Below are 22,828 nucleotides of genomic sequence, written 5' to 3' on the forward strand. Positions count from 1 at the left end.
TGATGAAACAGGGACAAGAGAGAGAGAGAGCGAAGGGGAGGAAGAGAGAAAGAGAGGGAGGGAGCCCTTCGCCGATGGCTATCGCCCCTGTTTCATCATCACCCATGATCCCACCAAATCAGTGCTGGAAAGCAACTCCCGCATGCGCTGCTTCACATAATCCAAATTCCCAGTCATTGTCCCTCCCGTCCCACACAAGTACTTCAGTAACCAAGACAGACAATAATGCTGCCAACCCCAAGGCACCCACCGCAAGTAACCCCATCACTGCTAAACAAATGGTGATAGCTGAAGGGACCAACACAGGGCTGAAAATTACGAAGAGTGGTGTCGCCACCCTGATGCCAATGATCGTGCTAGTTAGGGTTAGTTCTACAAGGGTAAGTCATAAGTAGGAAACCACCAATTGGTAATAACGTGGCCATGGCTAGGACTTTGGAGTTTGAGGGTCTTCTATTAGGGAGAAGGCCCTTGATGGTCTTAACCGAATATTGGGAATTGAGTAGGAGTTGCGCCATTGATACTAATTGATGGTTCTGTGAACCAAAAGATCAGAGATTGGGTTACAATACAAGTCTTGGGGAAGTTGGGTTTTCTTGTAGAAAGAGAAAAAACAACTGCCTGAACCATGGTTTCAAATGTTGCAAAATTTCGCTAATGTCGTCTGATATATGTCAATGTCGAGGCTCACCCACATGAAAATGGATGGTAATATAAAAATTACATTATTTTGGTTGACATTTCCTATATTTTGGAAATATCGACCAAATCAGTCCAAATAACCAAAAAGACAGTTTTTCCTATTATGGCAACAGGATGTCGACTAATGTACATTAATAATATAATATATTAGTATATCATATTAATATAATATAATAAATTAATATAAATTATTCCATTAATAATTTCTATTTAATATTTCGAATAAAATGTTTATAAAAAATAGTTAACAAAAAATAAAAACAAAAGAATAAATTAATTACTTTATAATATAAAACATAAAATATTTTTCAAGTAATAAAATATTAACTAGTTAGTATTTTTTAAATATTTATTAAAAACAAAAAATGTTTATTAAATTTTATACTAAATCATAATTTATTATAAATTTAGTATTAAAAATCATAATAAATTCATTAAGTTATAAGAAATCAAAATTTATCATAATCTTAATACTACAAAAAGGATAATCAGTTTATTAATTTATAATAAAACATAATGTATTATAACTTTAATATTTAAAAAATCAGAATAAATGTATTTGTATTTACTAGTGTGAAATAAATATATTAGAATTTATAATAAATCAGAATTAAAAATAAGAAAAGAAAATATCAGTAAAAACATCAAAATGAATAAATTAGTCGTCATTTACTAATTTGTTATTGATCTTAGTTTCTTAGCTTTATATAATGGTTGGGAATAAGATAATAGTCTAGAAATATGTATTAATGCTTCTTTTATCGTTTTACAAAATCATTGCATATTTTCACATATTTCATAATATTTCTACAATGTCTCTAATTTTTACAATATTTTCCCTTGATATTTCCGACATATGTCCTATATTTTGTAAGCGACATTTTCCATTGACATCGACATTTTAAACATTGGCTTGAACGACATCCTCGATACTATATCTCTCACTGACGAGGAGGTCCCATCAAAAGATCTATGAGCGGCTGGTCATTTCTGTTTGTCATTGTGGGGATTATTCATTGTAGCTTGACCAGTCATAAGACCCAGGCAATACATTCACCTTCTGAATTGCGGAAGACACCTTTTGAATTGCCTTCTGTTGTTCTCCTCGGTTTGCCCCAATGATCATTTCAGCCCAACCCAACCCAAAAATTTTGGGCTTGAGCCTGGGTTTTGTGTTCAGGCCCGGCCCAAGCCCAGGCCCACATCAGGCCGGTAAAATTTAGGGCTGGACTTGGGCTTAATACTTCAAGCCCAGCCCGGCCTGCATATATTTAAATTTGCACATTTTGTGTATAATGTATACATATGTATACATGTTACTTTACATTATATTATATATTTTATATATAAATATTATAACATAACATGTATAATTTATATTATATGTAATATTTTATATTATATAATGTATAAAATAAGTTTATATGCATGTTATGTCCTTTAATATATAGATATGTAATATTTTATATATGAGTGACATTGGCCCAGAATTAGGTCCAACCCGGCCCAGGCTCAGGCCTAAGCTATAGCCCAGGCCCGGGCCTAAGCTATAGCCCTTATCATAAGTGCAAAGGCCAGCCCATGATACCCTTAACCCTAAACCACTATTGCAGAGGATTTTAAATCCATATAATTTGACAGAACCTTGTTGTGGGTACTAAATCCAAGTTCTAGCTCCCATGCATGTCTGCAAGACTGCAACCCTTGGTTCTTTTAGCAGTGGAAAAGATTACAAATGAATCCTCTACAAGGCTGTAACCCTTCAAAAATTAAACGTGTCTTCTACTTCAAGTCACCGTCCGGTGTCTTCCACCAAAAAAGAATCCCCCAACTCTAGTCTCCCCATGAAACAGATCAGATGAACATCTACAACCGTTTCAGAAATGTTTTTCAAGTTCTCTTTTATTCGAGGTGATAGGCTGTGACGTAAAGATTCTTACAAAGTTTTCCACATCTCAACCCAAAGCGGGACAGAACCTTGTATTATCAACCAAAAGGGGTTTCGGATTAATACATTGAATCCAAACTCAACTTTTGGATGGTGGTCCTTACAGGAAGATGCCAAAGGAACCCCAAAACCACCATTTATGATGTTTTTACCATTGTTCTGAACGACAGTTGATAAGGGTACTTTTGGTCGACAGTTGAGAAGAGTATTTCTCCGACAACGAATTTTTAGGGAATAAGGGTACTTTGCACAAAGCTGAGAGCCGGAGGCGGAGGGGAGATCTGAGAATAGAGCAAAAAGGAGAGAGAGGCGAGTGGGGGAGAGGGAGGTCTGAGAATGGAAAGAGAGTATCAATTGTCAGAAAACTTAAGAGTGACACAAGACAATATCTAAACAATAAGGGTATAATTTGTTAATTTCATAAACAATAGGGGTAATTTAAGAGATTTATCAAAAATTATAATATAACGCTTGAGGGGCCAGATATGATAGTAGGCCCACTTCACATAAATTTTAATTTTAATTTATTAATATATATATATATATGGCAAATTCTATCAACCACAAAAAATGTGATAAAATAGATAAAAAGAAAAGAGATTAATACTTGGGAACCATTGTTATGTTCAGTGGATCTTATCCACTTCAAAAGAACTTTCAATGGATTAATTCCATTGTCAATGGATCTTATCCATTTAAAAAAGGGACAAATGTATTACTGTTGCAGCCTATTTTGCCATTTGTAAATAGAAAACCTCTGGGACCCACTGTCAATACATCTAAAAATGGGATAAATGTGCTATTTTACCACCTGTAACAGTACATATTCCCCCTATTGCAACACTGTTATCTACTTGAGAAGAGAGACAGATGTATTGATTTGCTACCTATAATAGCACATGTTGCCACTTGTTACTGACAAAATTTTGAGATCCATTGTTTTCAGTTTTCTGCCAGCTGTTACAGAGGGACCCACTATCACATGATGTGGATATCATCCACATTGAGAAGATAACTCAACCGGTGGATCCTACCAAAGTAGGATCTGCTCCTCACAAATGGGTGCCGCACAGGCACATCCATCGTGCATCAAGAACATCTCATGTGAATAATAACTAATAAATACAGGAGGTATTCCCAATACATGGTAGGATCTGCGTGTGAGGAACTTGTGAGGAGTGTGAGGAGCAGATCCAATCTCGATCCTATCCACCTCTGCTATATATATATAATATGGCCCCCCACTATTGACAGCTGTGAATTTTTATTAGTTAATGGATCCCCATCAAATTACCTTGCAACAACAGTTCACAGTGTTGAAATCGGTGGATCCTGTCCACCAAATTCAAGTATATCCGCTGTTATAACAGTTACGCTGGTTTAGTGGGTCCCACCCGCTATAAACTAAAATAAAATTTAATAATTAGAGTATAATATTCGATGGATTTTATCCGCCTCTAAGAAAAATTAGCGGTGAATAATCCAATGTTACAAAATTCTAAGTTTCTGTTTTTGCTTGCTGGGTCCCACCCCTTATAAACAAAAGCAAAGCTTAATAATGAGTAATAAGCTATATCTATAACAAGTTTTAAGTAACTAGGCTTGGTGGAACCCATGCAACATAATGGTCCCACTATCAAATCAATATAATGGGGCCCACTGTTTGAACATTTAAGTTTAAAATGGGTCATGCTTAATATATATTATATATATAGAGAGAGGATTCTGTCCACCAAATTCAAGTTTATCCGCTGTTATAACAGTTATGCTGGTTTAGTGGGTCCCAACCACTATAAACTAAAATAAAATTTAATAATTAGAATGTAATATTCGATGGATTTTATCCACCTCTAAGGAAAATAAGCAGTGAATAGTCCACTGTTACAAAATTCCAAGTTTCTTTTTTGTTTGGTGGGTCCCACCCCCATTAACAAAAGCAAAGGTTAATAATGAGTAATAGGCTATATCTATAACAAGTTTTAGGTAACTTGGCTCGGTGGAACCCATGCAATATAATTGGTCCCACTATCAAATCAATATAGTCGGCCCACTTACATTTAAGTTTAAAGTGGGTCATGCTTACTATTTAAATATCATATATCAGTGGGGCCCACTGTTTAAATATTTGAGTTCACAATCAACGTAATGGTTCCCACTTGGTAGCGGGGCTATTATTAAAATATTTAAATTTAAAACATTAAAGTAAGCCACGTTCACTATCGAATCAGTATAGTGGGTCCCACCTATTAGTGGGGCCCATTGTAATTTTTTTTAATTTAAAATATTCAAGTGAGTCACATCCACTATCAAACCAACATAGTAGGTCCCACCTATCAACAAGGCCCATTGTTAAAATATTCAAGTAGAAAATGTTAAAGTAAGCCACACCCACTATCAAGTCATCATAGTGGCCCCACCCATCAATGGAGCCCACTATTAAAATATTCAAGTTTAAAACATTAAGAAGAGCCACACCCACTAGCAAGTCATCATAGTGGGTTTCACCCATCAGTGGGGCCTACTATTAAAATATTTAATTTAAATATCAAATTAGGTCATGCCCACTATCAAATTAGTATAGTGGGTTCCACTTATTAGCAAGGCTCAATGTTAAAATATTAAAGTGGGCCATGCCCATTATCAAATCAGTATAATGGGTCTTATTTTTTACTGATTAACAAGACTCACTATTAAGATATGTACGTTTAAAATACTTAAGTGTCCAATGGTGTATGGATCCCATGACCTATCTACCAATTGTGGAGCCCACTCATGGGTATAACTCACTAATCTCTAAGTTGATGAGATTGTTTATACCTATTGTTGAGTTTAACCCTTACAAAGTAGTTCTTTCACATAAAATCAAAATCAAACAGTGTTTTCTGTAAGGAATATAAATAAGGGGTTTTAATAGATATAATGCATACTTAATACCCTAAGTAGAGAAACCCTAATTCTACTCAAGTTCTTTTTTTTTAATTATGATCGAAATTTTATATATATATTATAATTATTATATATTATATATATAATATATACGGGTCATGCTTAGTACAGCCTATACAATCATGTCATGCTTACCATGGCCGAAGTCCATCATGTCGAGCCAAGTCAGGTCAGCTCAAAATCATGCTAGCCCAATTTATACCTCTAGGTAGAGATATATTTTTTGTGACATTTGTAAAATAAACGTCACCAGATATTCATTTTTAGCGTCATTTAGTTTTACTTTTTTGTGACATTTGTAAAATAAATATCACGAAAAAAATCTTTTTTAGTGACATTTATTCACTTTTTGTGACATTTAACTCAATTGTCACAAAAATATTTGGCGGGAAAGATGTTTAGTGACGTTTAAGTCGAATGTCGCAATAAAATTTAATAAATGTCACAAAAAAAAGGTTATAATGACATTTAAGATAAACGTCATGAAAACTAAATATTCCATGACCTTTATTAAAACGTCACGAAAACGTTGAATTTTAACGACGTTTTTTTTAAATGTCACAAAACAAACGTCACCAAAAACTGTTATTTTTATAGTGGAGGATCGTATAAAAATACTAAGCTCATTGGTTCTACTGAGAGACCTAGCCATCAGTTTCATCCAAATGCATCTAGTATTGAGGTGTGGTAATATGAGCAATTCGGTATCCATCTTTTGTAGAGAAAACATGAAATAAAAGAAACAAAGAAGTTCGATCTGTAGAAAATTCTGGAAAAAATATTGTCTAAAATCACTATAACCAAGTAAAATCTTGAACTATTTGAATATACAATGGTTGTATGTTGGTTGACAGAAACCAACCTTAAGAAGAGTCAAAATCACCAACTATCTTTGCACACAAATACTACCCCTTCTACATTTTAATCACTTACTTTTCAAAAAGGAATTACAAGAACCACACTTGCACTCTATAAGCAATCTAAATAAACCAAGGTAAAGAAGAAAAGCATGACAAATGAAAGAACCAACTCCATTAGAAAATAAAAGAAAAGAAATCCCAAAAAGAACACCTCAATGCTTGATACCAAACTCCTTGGGTCCGCCAATTATCAGGAACAACCAAGTTGGTAATATTGTATATACAATCTTCTCTTTGATCATTGAACTCCTCGCCGCCTCAGGCAAAGTCGTGGATGCAAGATAACAGCTTCCCCTCTTTAGACATGTTTTGACTGATAATTTTTCACTTTCTGTCTTCAGGAATGTCAACTCCCATCTTTCACGAGGTATCTGAAACATTAAATTTTAATCTATGAAATGTTTACACAGGTGATTCATTATATCCGTGTTAATTGAATGGGAACACAAGCGTAAGTAAGACGGGGAAGGCAATCCAGGATTGCTGATTATTCGAGATTGCCCCAATGGCACAGTGATTTTTTATTTTTAAGAAAAGGTGATGTATTATATTAAACTGAACAAAAAATACAAAGCCCGTTCAATAAGATACTGCACGGGGGATAAACATTTTGAAGCTGATTACACTTAAGATAAAGATTCCTAATATCAACAAAAGAACTGTAAGATGTATCCTTTAGCTGTCTGTTTACTAATTCCCAGGAGTACAATTTACCCCATAAGCTTTTCAAAATTGTATCAACTGTATTGTGTTTATCTTCAAAAACTCTCCTATTTCTCTGTCCATGACCAAATCACTGCTGCCAGAATTACTCCCGAGTCCCAACAAGACTTTTCATCTCTTGGACAAACCATTCAATTGCCAGCACCACAACAGGGATTTCAAATCTTTAGGAAAGCAGAAACTGACTTCAAACAGCCCCAAAACTTTCACCTAAACCATTCTTATGAGCTTGCAATGGATGAAGAGGTGTTGTGCATCCTCTGAAGCCACCCCACACATGCTACATCCACTTGATTCCACCACCACACCTCTTCTTGCAAGCATATCTGCTGTTAGGCATTTTCCAAGGGTGGCTGTTCATAACAAAAAGGCTACCTTGAATGGAGAAACTATTTTCCAAACTCTCCGCTCTGGGAAACTCTCCTCCTCCTCAATGGCATAGTGATATAATCTCAAACCATTAAAAAGTAGAAGGATTGTAAGATAGCACTAGTTATCCATGCCTATCAACCAAGAAATTGAGTTCACTTGTTTAAGCACAAACTTATAAATATGATCTGGCACTGAAGTTCAGGTTACTTTATCTTTGTTGAAGTGAACATGTGAACAGAGGTCTCATGAAATACCCACCCAGACAACAACAGATCTCTGACATGGTTATTCAAGAAGCCTTGGCCCTTCCATAATTCATTCTCTTCACTAAGAACTGACCAAAAAAGGAGAAACATGCTAGACATGAAAAAATAAAAGACGACATATCTTCAGTCATGCTATGATATTTGGTGAAGACAAAATTGGTTACCAGCAATTGTTCATAGCAAGAAGATAAGTAAATATTTGATGTCATTTCTTGGAGAAGTTCAGGGTTCTCTGATTGACCCTAGAGATATGATCAAGTTCAACTGTTCAAGTAAAAGTTGGTAATTCACTCTTAAGAAAAATATCTGACAGAGATGTTTCTTCATTGTTGTTTCATGCTTGTCATCACTAGGGCAACTTCAATAAATATCTTCAAAGTCAGGCCTCTATTGTTAGACAGTGTATGCCCTTAGTTCCAATCAGATTGATGTACTGGTGCACTTATTGTAAATGACTAATAGTACATAATTGATTCGTGTTATATATTGGTTTGTTTCTGTGTAATACCCTTAAACTGGATACTTATGAGACTCGTGTCAGTTTAGAATCTTCACAGCTGTTGGGTAGATCTAGGGAGGTTTATCCTGCTAAGGTTGACACTGATGTGCCGCCAAGTGGGTTGGGGTGGCTTGTCTCAGCTGCCAGGGTGAGACCTGAGGTACATGCAATGTGGGTTTTCTTGAAACCCTAAACCGGACAAAATTCCAGTATTGCCTTGGACCTTGGAGATAGATGGGCAAAACTGGAATGTTACACTTGACCCCTAGACTCGATTATGATACTGCACTAGGTGTTGGATTGGGCTATCTTTGATATGCCAATCAGTGAGATCCTTAGAGGGGGTCAAAACCTAGGTATGTTGGGACAGTCCGAGAATTCACCTGAGTGAGTGATCATAATGACAGGATCAGCCCCTTTGTCGGACAAAGTGAATGATCGGGGAATGCACTCTCTCCGATGGAAACCTAAACTATCGGCAGTTGATTTCAAACTTGTTGAAATTTGTTTTGCAAAATATATTTATATATAGATATACTTATATATTATGGTTTCACAAATTGTTTGCAAAATGTTTTAATTCCCGGAATCCATGTGAGTAGAGAGTGCAACACGGTACCTTGCAGCCGAGGGAGAGGTCATCTCTTGTCAAGCAGTGTTTGATCATTATGGGTTGAGAGGTTAAGTGTAAGACCATTTAAGGATGATTAACCTGATGGGCTAATCTCACATCTGCCCACAGTCCTTGGGCCTTCATAAGATGGCTGGACCAAAGGACCATTTAGTGTAAATGTTGGGCCCATTAAGAGCCCATACTGATGGACTCAAGGATTCACTGTATTCAATAGTGAATTCGACCAGGCCTTGTAACACAGGCTGGGCTGAACCCATGTGGCTGATGTGAAGATCAATGATAGGGTCCCACGCCATACAAAGATAACCAAACTAGCCAACACTTAAAGGGATGTGAACCAGAAAGCTTAATGGGCCTAAAGCCCAATTCGAACTGGACTTAATGTGATTAATCAAATAGGGGACGAATCTGGGTATGGATCAACATAACAGGATAGGAGGATAACCCTTATCCACTTAAAGAGTCCAAATCCAAATAGAGATTTGGATCAAGAAACTTCTAATTTGATTAGGAGTAGGTAATCTTGATTTGTAGATAAGATAAGGGATTACCCTTATCACTTAAAGAGTTCAGATCCAAATAAATATTTGGATCAAGAAACTCCTAATTAGATTAGGAGGTTGACTCTTTAAGGGTTATTTATAAAGAGGAGAGTGAACTGGAGAATGGTTACACAGTTCTACTACTCTCTGCTTCTAGTTCTCTCTTTCTCTGCTCTTACCGCCCTACCTTATTCAATCTCCACATATTGGAGTGATCAAGATTTGATCTTGATATTGTTTCTTGGTAGAAGAATCAATCTTGAAGTTGTGCTCACTCCTTGTCCGATTCTTGCTAAAGAACTCCCTGCTGATTCTTTCTCACCCTAAGTTGTGTCATCTTCAGTAGAGGAAGGATTTGGTAACCTCTTTGGGTGTGAACACCTACGTTGGGAGGAGCTTTTTGTGTGGATTCCATATCAAGTATACGTCTCCCTAATCTTGGTTCAAGAACTAGTCTGATTTGTTTCAAGAACGGACCTTGAAAAATGTAGTTTTTCTAAATCAGGGAGTAGGATTCCCGGGAATCCTACATGGTTCGGCCATCCATATGATGGATCTCCCTTCCCTTCGGATAATAGTATCTGATCCCAAGGCTCTGTTTGTTTGCAATACAAATCACCAAATACAAATTTTGCACTCGATTCAATTGTGCATCCATTTGTTTGTAATTATGGTTTTCACTCTTATCTGATAAAAAATTTGTACTTTTGGCTCAGTTTGAGAAGAGTACAAAAACAATTATGTACAATGCAAAACCTTGTATTTTCACTGTACATATTTGTATTTGTACTCTTCCCAAACTGGGCTTTTGTCTTATTTGGCAGTGAAAATTGTGCATCTTAAAAGCTGATGCAAATTTTGCACTACCTTCCTCCTAGCTCCTACCTCAATTCTCTCTCATATAAAGTGGGGACCACATCATCCAGATTCCTACCTCACTCTTGAACAAATAACCCTCCTCCTACCTCCACTCTTTTGCATATAAGGTGGGAAACACATCATTTAATTTCCTATTTTACTTCTCACAAACAAACAACACGGTCAAATCTGAAGCAAAAGTAAACAGAATTTACATTCAGCCTAATTGCACTCCCATGCATTTATACTAATGCAAATGAATGCAACCAAACTGAACCCAAGTTGTAAAACCATGCCTTCATTAATGTGAAGTCATACAACTTGGAGTCATGTTAGGCTAGTGGTTATTAGACTGAACCCTGACAGCTATTAACTTGGAAACCTAGCCAGATAAGGCATTGGATGTGCATTGTAAGATGGTGGGAGAATTATCATCTTTTTGTTTTCCCTGGTCCATAAGTAGAAAACAATTTAAACAGAACTGAGCTCCTTTTCCTCCTTAAGGGGCTCAAGCTGTCTCATTTTCTACAATTTAGTTTCTCACAACCTATGTGGCTATGTAGCCTTATTTCTCTCTTTATTTTCCAAGCCTATTGTTTGGATGCAGAGCTTTTATCTCTATCCCCCTTTCTTTTTCAATAAATCCTTGTTATTGGTAAAAGAAATACACTTTCATCCAAAATTCTCTTAGAATGTAGTTAATTTCATTCATCCCAAGAAAAACCAGAACTTCACTAATTCCTGCAACATAACAATCTAGATAAGCCACTACCCATGGGGGCACTGTTGTCATTTCCTCTTATTTGTATTTGGGCCCCCATATAGGGGCATAAATGTAATTCCTCTCTTTAATATAAAAAGAAAAATTTTGGGTGTAAACAGTGACACCCTCTTCTCCCATAATTCTTCTTCTTCTCTTCTTCTCTTCTTCTCTTCTTCTCTTCCTCCTAGGGCTGTACACGAGTTGGTTTGGCTTGATTGTACCAGATTTTGTCAACCAAACTGAATATCTTGGGTTGACTATTATGCCAACCAAAACCGACCCAAAAACTGATCTTTGATAATAGCTATTGGATGCTCTGTTTGGTCGGTTTAAACCAAACCGGGATCTCTTTTTTTTATTGATTTTTTTGTTTATTTACTTTTTACATTCTCAGGACTTGTGAAAATGACCGTTGAAAGATTTTGACTTAAAAGAAAAGCCCATTTTCAGACGTTATGCAGTATTTTTTATTAATTATTATTTTCTGACTGTAGAGTTAAAATTTCTAGGAGAATAGTAATAAAAAAAAACTTTATTTGATGTGTTGATATTTTATTCAAAAATCAAAATATAAAGAAATAAATAAATTAATAAAAAAATAAAATAATGGTACTAGAGGAATTTGATTGACATTTAATAATGGATATTAAAAAATGGTTGATAGATACTATTTAATGAGTACTTCAAATTTGTACTATGCCTAGGAGTAGGATCTAGGTGTAGGGGCTAGGATTAGGAGTATAGATAGACATGTAGTGTTTACTTTTCTTGTGTTAGGTTAAAACAGAGGTTTTGTGTTTTTATATTTTTATTGGACATTGGAAAGTGGGACATGACCAGATGTGAGAGAGAGAGAGAGAGAGCATTTTCCTTTTTAACAAGTTAGGCTACCTAACGCTCTACACTGATATGTCCTCGGTTCGGGTTGGTTTTACTCGGTTTACAAATTCATGAACCAAAACCCAAACTGATCAACTGGATTATATTATTTCAAAACCAAAACCAATTAATTTATTTGAAAACCGACCACCATCGGTTCGAGTCGGGCTGGTTTGATCAGTTTTTACCATTTTGTGAACAGCCCTACTTCCTCTGACACTCTTGCAACTTTTTACAAGAGCGGGAAGGAATATTGGAAGAGCCTTTTTTGTCAACTCCTGAGCTCAAGAAGACCTGATGGCATCAGAGCGCCATCAGATGACGTCAGCAGTCCGTATGGGTATCAGCGGCAACCCTTGAAACTGGTTTACCTTGGTGCACCCTAATTTTAGGGATTTTTGGTATGATTCTTATCTTTATCTGATGCTCCTATGATTTTTCCTAGATTTCACAATCAAAAATTACAAAAAATTATTGGTTCGATGTTTGGATTTTTTCCTCTTCATCTGAGATTGGTACTTGCTTGAAACTTGTGTTTGATTCATTTGATGTTTTTGAAGAAATGGGGAGTGGTTCCACAATTTTCTAAACCCTAATCTTTTTTCAAAGATTTTATTCCCCTCATATATTGCTGTAAGTTCAGTTTTGGCCTCCTATTGGACACCAACCGAGTGTTGCCCTGTTTTGGTGGGTCTAGTTTTTGTTGGTTGGTTGTTGGAGTGTTGTAGAGTTGTCAAGAAACCTATCCAAATTAATGGACTTGCCTGAGTATAGACTATTTCTGGAGTGCTTCTGGCAATGCTGATGTCTCTAGTGGTACGATAATCCACTATGAAATTTGATGGAACCAACTTTGTAGAGTGGTCCCAATCAGCCAAGCTTACTATAGGAGGTTGGGGTAAGTTGGAATTCATTACTGGTAAGGAGGGGAAGCCAAAACCTGATAAATACAAATTTTCCAAATGGGAATAGGATAATTCCTTGGTTATGTCATGGCTGGTGTGTTCGATGCAGCCACATATTGCCCGTAACTACATGTTATATTTGGGGTCGTATTACAACCACATACTCTTAGGCAAAAAATACAGCCCAAGTCTACCAACTCCAAAGAGAAGCCTACAATATGCATAAGGGGGAGAGGACTGTAGCCATGCACTTCTCTTCTTTATAGTCTCTATGGAAGAAATGGACCAGCTACATACATACATAGATTATATATATATATATATATATATATATATATATATAATGATCAGCAATACAAAAAGAGTCATTAGATTATCAGAATGTGTACAACAAGAAGTTGTGGATAAACATAAAGTCCACCTAAACCCCCACTAATTTTTTTGATAGAAAACGGTAACACTCATTACATAATTGAAAAGATTGCAGGCTTACCACCCACAAAATGGGTGGAAAAAGAAAATAAAAAACCTACAAACAGGCCCAAAACAAAGCCTCCCTAGTAACTCCTTGCTTAGCTAAAGTGTCAGCTATTCCATTTGCTGACCTTCTTACCCAATTAAAATGCACCCCAATAACCCTTGCTAAGCTAATAATCTCTCTTAGAAGCTGTCTAAGAGACCAAACTCCCAAATTTCCAGTTCGCGTCCACCCTATTACCAGCTTGGAGTCTCCTTCCACTTCTAATTGCTACATTCCCCATTGTTTCGCCAGTTTTAAACCTTGAAGTAAGGCCATTACTTCTGCCATTAGTGAATCTCCCACCCCAATTGGACCCAAGTAAAGGGCCAAGACTTTCCCTTCCTTGTTTCTGTACACACCCCCAACTCGCGATGACCTGGATTACCTAAGGAGCTTCCATCAAAGTTTAGTTTCACCTTGAACTGAGGCAGTGCTACCCAACAATCTTGTACCACAGGGGAGGAAGGCGAGGGTAAAGCTATAGCACTCCAATTTCTAATTAAGTCCACTTAGGATAAATCCTTGAAGAGATAATATACTTTCAGCCAGTGCATAACCTTGATGGTGACAACCTCCACAAGTGCTTCCTTGGATTTTTCTTGCCCTAGGAAGATCTTATTGTTTCTCTCTTCCCAAATTGACCATAGGATGGCAGCTCTTGTTATTCTCCACATTACCCTGCCCCTTTTCCTTGGTTGTCGGAAGAAGCTAGAGTCAAAAAGGTTTAGCACACCTGAGGGGAGGTTCCATCCGTAACCAAACAAAGAAGAGAACCAGTCCCACAAATAATAAAAGGACAAGAAACCAAAAGATGAGTCAACGTCTCACCATTTTCTTAAGCAAAGGTAGCAGACATGTGGGGAAAGGCTCCAATGTGGCCTTTTTCTTTGAAGTACATCCATAGTATTGATCTTTTGAAGATCCACTTCCCAGCAAAAAGCCCCGACCTTTGGTGGCACAGGAGAATACCAGATTTCTTTAGTAGGAAAAGAGACAGACACAGAAGAAGACTGAACTAAGGCATTGAAAAAAGATGAACAAGAGAAAGTCCCTGAAGAGGACTCTTTCCTAATTCTACTATCTAGGCAGGAAAGATCTAGGAAAACTGAATTCAACACAATGAATAACCCATCTGCAGAAGCCAATTATGAATCCCCCAACCCTCTTCTCAAACCAAAATACCAAGTCTCCTCAAACACACGAAGTGAGGAGATGGTTTTGAATTTATTTAGGAAAAGAGAGTACATTACAGGGAATCTATCCTTTAGGTGGGTGTTCCCAATCCAAAGGTCCTCCCAAAACAAAATTTTATTACCTGGGCATACATCAAATCTGATGAAAGGCTGAAAGGAAGACAAGACTCCAACAATTGCTTTCCAAGGGGAGAAATGAGAAGCCCTAGGGTCAATGCCAGCATCCCATCCATTAGTTGTTATCCCATGAATACTTTCCACCACCAAGTGCCACAAACTATCCTGCTCCAAAGGAAATCTCCACAACCACTTTCCTAACAAAGCTACATTTCTTAATCTGATATTGCCAATGCCTAGACCCCCCCCCCTCCCGCTTCCTTTTTCCTAGAAACTACTTCCCACTTCACTAAATGGTCCTTTTTTGAGTCACCCAGTTCCCACAGAAAATCTCTCATGAGCTTTTCTAACTTATTGGCAACCTTGGCAGGAATCTTAAAGGTAGACAGAAAATACACTGGAAGGTTGGCCAAAGTGGACTTGATTAAAGTGATTCTACCCCCTAGTGAGATATAATTTCTCTTCCACCCTACTACCTAAACACCCACTAATTACAATACAGACCCAAGCTTAACCCAACAAAGAAATTTATTAGTTACAAACAAGCCCCAAAAGGACCCAAGGGATATCCCACTAGCTACAACATAGCCCAAAACATAGATTGCCTTTGGACTCCTTGCTTAGCTAGACCATCAGCTATGCTATTAGCTGACCTCCTAATCCATCTTATGTGAATTTCCATATCTTTAAAAGACTTCTTAAAGTGCCTGAACTCATTTCTTAATCTCCAGATTACTCTTTTCTCTTTTTTCAGCCAGTTTACAACAACTTTTGAGTCCCCTGCAATAATCAACCTGTTAATCCCCAACTCTTTAGCTTTCTCAACACCAAACATTGCTGCCTTCAATTCTGAATTCACCACATCACCATGCTGGGTAGGGCCTGAGAACATGGGAATGATATTTCCATTTTCCTCCCTTATTACCCCACCAATGCCCAATGGGCCAGGGTTTCCCAAACAGCTCCCTTCAAAGTTTAGTTTCTTCCACCCAACATCCGGAGGGGACCAAGATTCAGTTACAATAGGTCTTCTAGAAGCCAAATTTGCAATTGTTCCCCATGACCTGAAGAAATCTTCTGTCTTAAAATCTACAAATATTTTCAAAGTTTCACCCAATGTGCACCCTTATAGTTATCACTTCAATCACAGCATCCCTACCTCTTTCCTTATCATCAAATATCCTCAGATTTCTTTCCACCCAGATTGTCCAGGCCACTGCTGCTCTAGTGCATTTTCCCATCACTTTTCAATGCCAGCTACATATTCTCAACAAGTATAATTGACTCTTCTCACTTGTCAGTATACCTCAGGGTTGATAGCAATTTCAACAAGAGCAGGATATCTATCCCATGAACACTAGATTTATGAGGGAGGAGATCAGAAGCATAACACTTGACTCAGCACTGGAAAGCATGTATGAAGATAGTGGAGTCCTTGACCTACAAGTGATGCAATAGCCAAAGAGTCAAAATTAGAATTTTCTAAATATGTATTTTTGCAATTTTAGACAATAGGGGAATTTTGGTCATTCTGGTCATTTTAGACAACAGCCGGCCCCATATAGTTGGGATAAGGCATGGATCATCATCACTGATTAATTAGCTTAGATTTCAAATGTTATTTGAGTTCTCTTATGATAGTGGCAGTTCTGCAATTTTCATCTTTTCCTAGTTCTAGTAGGATTGGCCACCCCAATGGTGTGTAATTTGTGTCTTATAAAATTCCAAAGCATGGAATGATGAATGAATGGAATTTATTTAAGATTTTACAGCTTATGAAATTCCACCGTATAGAATTATCCAGTATAATTTAACCTATGAATTTTATTGAAAAATTCCTATCTTATACCTATTTTCCTTATTTTGAAAATTTTAACCATCTTGAGAAAAATTTGCAATTCTTGTGATTAAGCCCCAGGACCTTTCTTCTAACCTAACCAATCTCTGCCTTTGGTCCTATACAATTATCCATTCTAATCTTACCTATGAATTTTATTGAAAATTTCCTATCCTATACCTATTTTCCTTATTTTGAAGTTTTTGACAATCTTGAGACAAATTTGTAGTTATCGGGATTAAGCCCCAAGTCCTTTTTTCTAACCTATCCAATCTCTGTTTTTGATCCTATAATCACCTCTAATCCCATCCTAACTAGGGGTGATATATAGCCTAGGCACGGTCCGGGCCTTATTCCCGAGTCCCAATCTATGTTTTTTATGTATAAACTATAAAATACTACATATGCATAATATTTTATATTATATGGCATATAACATGCACACAAAAATTATTTTATACATTATGTAACATAAAATATTTTATAAAATATGTATTGTAACTTGTAAGTATTAAATTATAATATGTAACATAAAATAACATATGTACATATATATATATATATATAATCAAATACATACGAGCTGGGCTGGGCCTGAAGTATTAGGCCCAGGCCAGCCTGAAAATGATCACCCCTAATCCTAACCCTCCTAGACTCATCCTTGATTCATTCAAGCCCTACATGAATTGGTATTAGAGTAAGCAGTCCTACATCAGTTACTATCAAAGCTATCAGTCCTACATTTTTAGGTATCCCATGCGGCATGTTTCTTTATCGAAGTAACGCCAACTTGTCATGGGAACAATTTGGAAAATCACCAACTTTTCATACCATCCTAGATAAAAATAAGGTTGAATTCATCTTTAAGGATTCTTTGATAAGCATATGCTTCATCAATATACAAGACAATTTTTTCCAGTGCTTTCATTGAAGAGAAAGTTGCATTTCTTCTAAGCCTCGATCTAGTCTAGCATTCATACTTAGCAATTGAATCTACCAAGAAGGAACTTTCCCTTGTAACATTGAACATCATCTCCTAGAGAAACCCTGCAACAAAGGAGGTTCTACCCTATGAAAATAGAAGATTCTCCGATTGAAACTAAACCACAAAATAAATAAATAAAGTAGAAAAGAAGTTTATAATGTTGTAGAAAGATAAACAAGTAAAGCCTAATCACCCATGCAGTAACCCAGAAAAAAGTTCTTAACCACCCTATGAATTTGAAAAAGGATAAAAACTAGAAGTTGTGTATCGGAAACAAGGAATCAATCAATTATTGAAAAGTACAAGGAAAACTTAGAAATCTAAACAATGATATTTTAAACATTAAAAAACAAAAATTATCCCCTAGACCTTGTATCGCCCTCCCCAAAAAAGGATTCATGAGCTAAAATGTTGGAACATTTAAGAATGCATGGTTAAATAATAATAGTTATATTGTTGATTTCATAAAGAAGTAATACAACAATCAAGAGAAAGATGGGAGCAAATTCCTATCAAGTATTTATTATGAAAAGGTAAAGAAATAATCTGCTCAAGGAAGTTCCTATCTGATTAAGAAGAAATGAGTATGGAAGCAAGTTAAATCTAAACATGCAATATAACAAACCAACGGAGAGCTAAACAAATCATACTACCCATTAAGAAAAAGATATAAAACAGCTTTTCATTGAACTATGTGAAGATACCACAACAGTTCTGCTTCTCACGATCCATAAGCTAAAAAGTTGAATTATGTGCATTTAGATCAGAATTTCTGAACTTAAAAGTAGTTGTATATATTTTCAATGAATCAAATTCACGAATAGACAAGAATAGACTTTATATCCATGGAAGATGTACCAAAAAATAAAATAAAATAAAACCAATTCCAACAGATTTGTTAACTGAATATTCACCTTCAACACGTCAGAACAAAAGACTCAAGCAACAGCTTGCCCTCTTCTTCTCATCAAAATCCTCCGCAGTTCTCGTAGATGATGAGCTATCTCCTGAATAAATTGCAAACCTTCATCCCCATTTTGAAGTGAATTAATGCTGTGCTCAAGAAAGTTCTGGTCAGCCTCCAATGATTCCAACCTGTAATTCAGGTCTGACATTTCATTTGCAAAAGCAATTAAATCAGTCTCTCTACCAACAATGGAGGAATGTTCCCCATCACCATCAACATGATGATTGCTTTTGCTGCCAAATAAAGGGTCCCCAAAAGAGGGACTAGAGCTTTCTTCAGCAGGAGGACTTCCTCTGGATAGAAATTGATCTTTCTGCAAAGATGAGTTGACCTCTTGTACATATCCCTGGATCATCTTATCATTATGAAGCTTTTCCAGAACATGTGCTTCACTTCCAGAATAACTACCATTGCACATGCTAACATGAACTCCATTATTAGAAAATAGATACAACTTTTTCTCCAACTTCTTCAAACACTGAGATATGTACAACCTTTCATCTTCAAAATCTAATAATGAGTCCTTGGTAATGATCATGTCATTATCTCCATGCACCAAATCAGTTCCTTCAGGATTATCACTACCTTCACATTTCTTAATAAATGTTGAATTACAAGAAACTGTAGTGCTAGTTTTTGTGCCACTTAGATCTGAATGCTCCAATCTCATGTCTCCTCCCTTTAAATCACAAATTTGTTCTTGTATTTCCTCCACCACGGAATCAGTTGGGAACTTTTTCTTATAAAATTCGAGCTCTGTTTCCAGATCTTGTATCATTTTCTCCCTTTCAGCAAGGAGGCTATTTGCTTTCTGCAGTGCTTCCATGTCATACTCTGACTGCTCTTCCATCATTCGTAGGTATTGCAAAGCGTCCATATGAAGTGCTGCTTTCTCCTCTTGCAACCTAGTAATCATAGTCATTGCTTGATTTGCAGCAATTGCTGAAGCATTCCGTTCTTCTTCCAATTCCTTGTACAAAGCACTCATAGATTTCCGGTCATACTCAACCTGTCGTTTCAAGCGATCAACAATGCTTTCACCTTCAAATTCACTGATAATGCTTCCATCCCAGGATTCAAGGCCAGACTCATTTCTTTCCAGTGAGATTCTCTTTTGGAGTATCTGCATTCCTGCATAGCTAGAAGAATCTGATATCTTTGATTCATCGCCAATTCCATATACTCGAGGACTCATCTCATTAAATGGTAACTCAAGCCCTCGAGAAGCAGATATTTGTGACAATAACAGCTTGAGATCTTCACTAACTCTTGAAGAATCCTTACCACTAAGTTGTTTTTCAAGCATACCAGATATTTGACTTCCCCTGTTACTAATGGCCAACTTGTAAGCATCACTAAGATCCATATAATTGAGCACTGTTGAACCAGGATCATTTGAAATCTGGTCTGCTTTTAAATCTTGTTCGGTAGCTGTTGTCAGCACATTTTCTGGCTTACAGACTGTTGTACCCTCTGCAATAGGAGTTTTCTCAATGCCACTAGTTCCAGTAACATCTACTGCAAGACGCCATTTCATACAAGAAAAAACAAAGTAAAAATTTTAAACGTTAGTGCATTAGGGAGAGAGATGAAGAGATGATGAGAACGGGAGGATCTCACACACTTACAATTAGCTCCTGATATGTCAGTAGGAGCTTCAGCAGCATTGGATGATGCAGTAACAACATCTGGTGAGATAGGCTCAGGTGGTGCAGAAGGGTTGGCCTTCCTTTCAACTTGGTGCCAGTTAAGCTCCTCTAAACCATGCTCCATAGCACTGGATGATGAAGGTTCCACCTTGCAGGGTTCACCTTCATCAAGTTGCACAGATGGAACTATAAATGAAGATTCGTTTGCAGAAGATTGATCAATCAGCTTCTGTGAGGTCAAATCATCAGATGGATCTTTGTGTAGTTTCTCTGAACAATTGGTAAAAGACTCTGACTGTGAAGAGTGAGATTGGAAGTCTTCCCTGATATCATTGGTTTCATTAACTTGATACTTGCCATCAAGTTGCACATGTGGAACCAAAAGTGAAGAGTCGGGTGTAGAAACTCGATGAATCAGCTTCTCAGGGATGAAATCATTGCTTAGAGTTTTGGGTAACATCTCTGAAATTATAGGAGTCTCTGGTTTTACACATTGAGCTACAAACTCTTCCTTCAGACTTTCAGTTTCACCAGTGAGAGCTATTTCATCATTATTGTCATCATCAGAAATATGGACCTCTGATTCTGAATCAGATGTTATCTTGAGCCCAGTGTATCCTACATGAGATAAATGGTCAAAACCATGACCTCTCTGATTAGAGATTAACACTGAACCTGATGATTTCCCCCTTCTCTTCTTCAAGACTTCCTGATGGTGCAAATGACCAGGTCCAATTGAATGTGGCAAAGGAAGATCAAATTCTGCAAACTTAGACCCATTCAATTTGGTCTGGAGAAATTTATGCATGGAAGACCTTGACCTCCAAGGCTCATTGCAACAAGAACAGTGTTTGGTATTCAAAGAATCACTAGTGGGCTCTTGAATCAGTGGGTCCTGATCAAAACAATGTTCAGTATCCATCCCCAGTTTTCCGACCAACAACCTGTATGCCTCAGTGTCGGGCTTCTCTGCAGCAAGGGAAAAAAGGCAACCTTCACACATTTCATGGACATCAGCAAGCTTACCATGAATATGACAAAGAACCAACGATGAGATCTCTGACTTATGTTTACTACATATTAGATCTTTGTAGAATCCAGGTTGTTCATTGCCAAAAACATGATCAAGCCTTGAGCATAGCACACAGGGGACTTGCAACTCAAAATAGCGTGCAAATTTTGTTAACAAGTACGAGAACGCCGCATTGATGAACAACAGAAAGATCAACAACCATTCAAGAACAGCAGAAGCCAAAACAGTTGTGTACCCTCGGGAATCCCTCTGAACTTGAAGAGATATCCTCCCTGTAGCCATGCTCAGCACAATAGCTTAAGCGTGAAAAACACCCCGAGATGGCCAAGTCATAAAATAAATCGATCATCCAAAAGAAAACAGACTCCAGTCCTCAAAAGTGAAACCGAAAATGCCGCCCCGAACTCAGGACTGAAAGCACCAAAAATCCAGCATCAAGAAACCAAATAAGTAAAGTCAAAGCAAAATTCTGAAGAAACCAAATGAACCAGTGTCTCAGAAATTATTAAAACTCCAAAACAACAGAAGCAACTGTGCAACATAATACTAAAGTATTCAGATTAACCATTAAAGGATATGAAAAAATAATGAATTCAAGCATAAAATCTTAAACCAAGAACTGTTCACAATTCAGGATCAAAATATACAGTAAATATGTATATGATGGAAAGAATCGAAATCAAAGCCCTGACCTGATCATCCAGAAACAAAAGCAGTCCAAACATCCAATTCAGGGGCAAAACGTCATTCGATTCGCAACAGAACAGACAACCGATTCATGGAAGATTCGAACAAGAAAAGACAGAAGACCCAACCGAAAGATTGAAATTTTAGGACGGATCTGAACTTATTTTCCAATAAAAGAAAGGCTAGACGCAGACAAATAAAAAGTCGGCTGCCACCGAAAGGCGAAAAGCTACCTACTGCATATATTTCACAAACAGATAAAAATACATAAAAAAAAAAAAGATTCTCGAATTATTTACGAAAAAGAAGATAATAATTTCTTCACCTTACTAAAAGAAGTTGGAATTTTTAGAAGAGATTCGCATTACCTTTTCTGTAGTATGATGAAGCATTAACAAGTGCGGAAGGAAGCACAGCAAGTAGAGTCGAGTACAACATTTTAAAAAATAAAAAATAAAAAAAAGTCAAAAATATATATGAAGTAAATTACAGAGTCGTCCATGTCTCCTAACATGACATGATTGACCGTTGAAATCAACTGAAACTTTTTCCATTGTCCGAAACTCCGAATCCTCCTCGAGTTTTATTATAATACCCCCTATGTCTTTTTTTTATGTGAAAGAAAACAGGATTGAAATATTGCTAATTATCGGCATTGTACAGTTCAGCTGGTCTGTCAGTTGTTAAATTGAGTATTATTTTATCCAGAAAAAAAAATTGATTATTAACCAAACAGTTGAGGGAATAAACCATTCCGATTTCGAGGATTTTGTTTCTAAAACCAAATTTAATTCAAACTATTATGAACCAAACAGGCCCTAATTTCATTTACTAACAAATAAAATAATAAGTTCCAGTATCGGGTCAATTTATAAAGCATTGG

The 22,828-nt window shown here is 36.7% G+C and overlaps 1 protein-coding gene and 1 long non-coding RNA gene across 3 annotated transcripts; one reads left to right on the top strand and one right to left on the bottom strand.

Moving 5' to 3' along the window:
* Positions 1-6,377: 6,377 nt before the first annotated feature.
* Positions 6,378-22,440, bottom strand: LOC148878950 (myosin-binding protein 1-like). 2 transcript variants are annotated; one of them, XM_088960296.1, is made up of 4 exons: positions 22,314-22,440; positions 20,205-21,669; positions 18,524-20,094; positions 6,378-6,887 (listed from the first exon to the last, which is right to left on the bottom strand). In XM_088960296.1, the coding sequence occupies exons 2-3, from the start codon at positions 21,538-21,540 to the stop codon at positions 18,548-18,550; spliced, it is 2,883 nt and encodes a 960-aa protein (XP_088816422.1). In that variant the 5' UTR covers positions 21,541-21,669; positions 22,314-22,440; the 3' UTR covers positions 6,378-6,887; positions 18,524-18,547. The 2 variants fall into 2 exon arrangements, with proteins under 2 accessions (XP_088816422.1, XP_088816421.1); XM_088960295.1 differs by lacking the exon at positions 22,314-22,440 and adding an exon at positions 21,951-22,161.
* LOC148878951 (uncharacterized) lies at positions 12,317-16,553 on the top strand. Its single transcript, XR_016104060.1, has 2 exons — positions 12,317-12,453; positions 16,089-16,553. It is a non-coding gene; the product is annotated as an uncharacterized LOC148878951 (long non-coding RNA).
* Positions 22,441-22,828: the final 388 nt, after the last annotated feature.

This window comes from Nelumbo lutea, chromosome 1 (genome assembly GCF_056320005.1).
Source record: "Nelumbo lutea isolate HS-2025 chromosome 1, American lotus-T2T, whole genome shotgun sequence".
Taxonomy (NCBI): Eukaryota; Viridiplantae; Streptophyta; class Magnoliopsida; order Proteales; family Nelumbonaceae; genus Nelumbo; species Nelumbo lutea.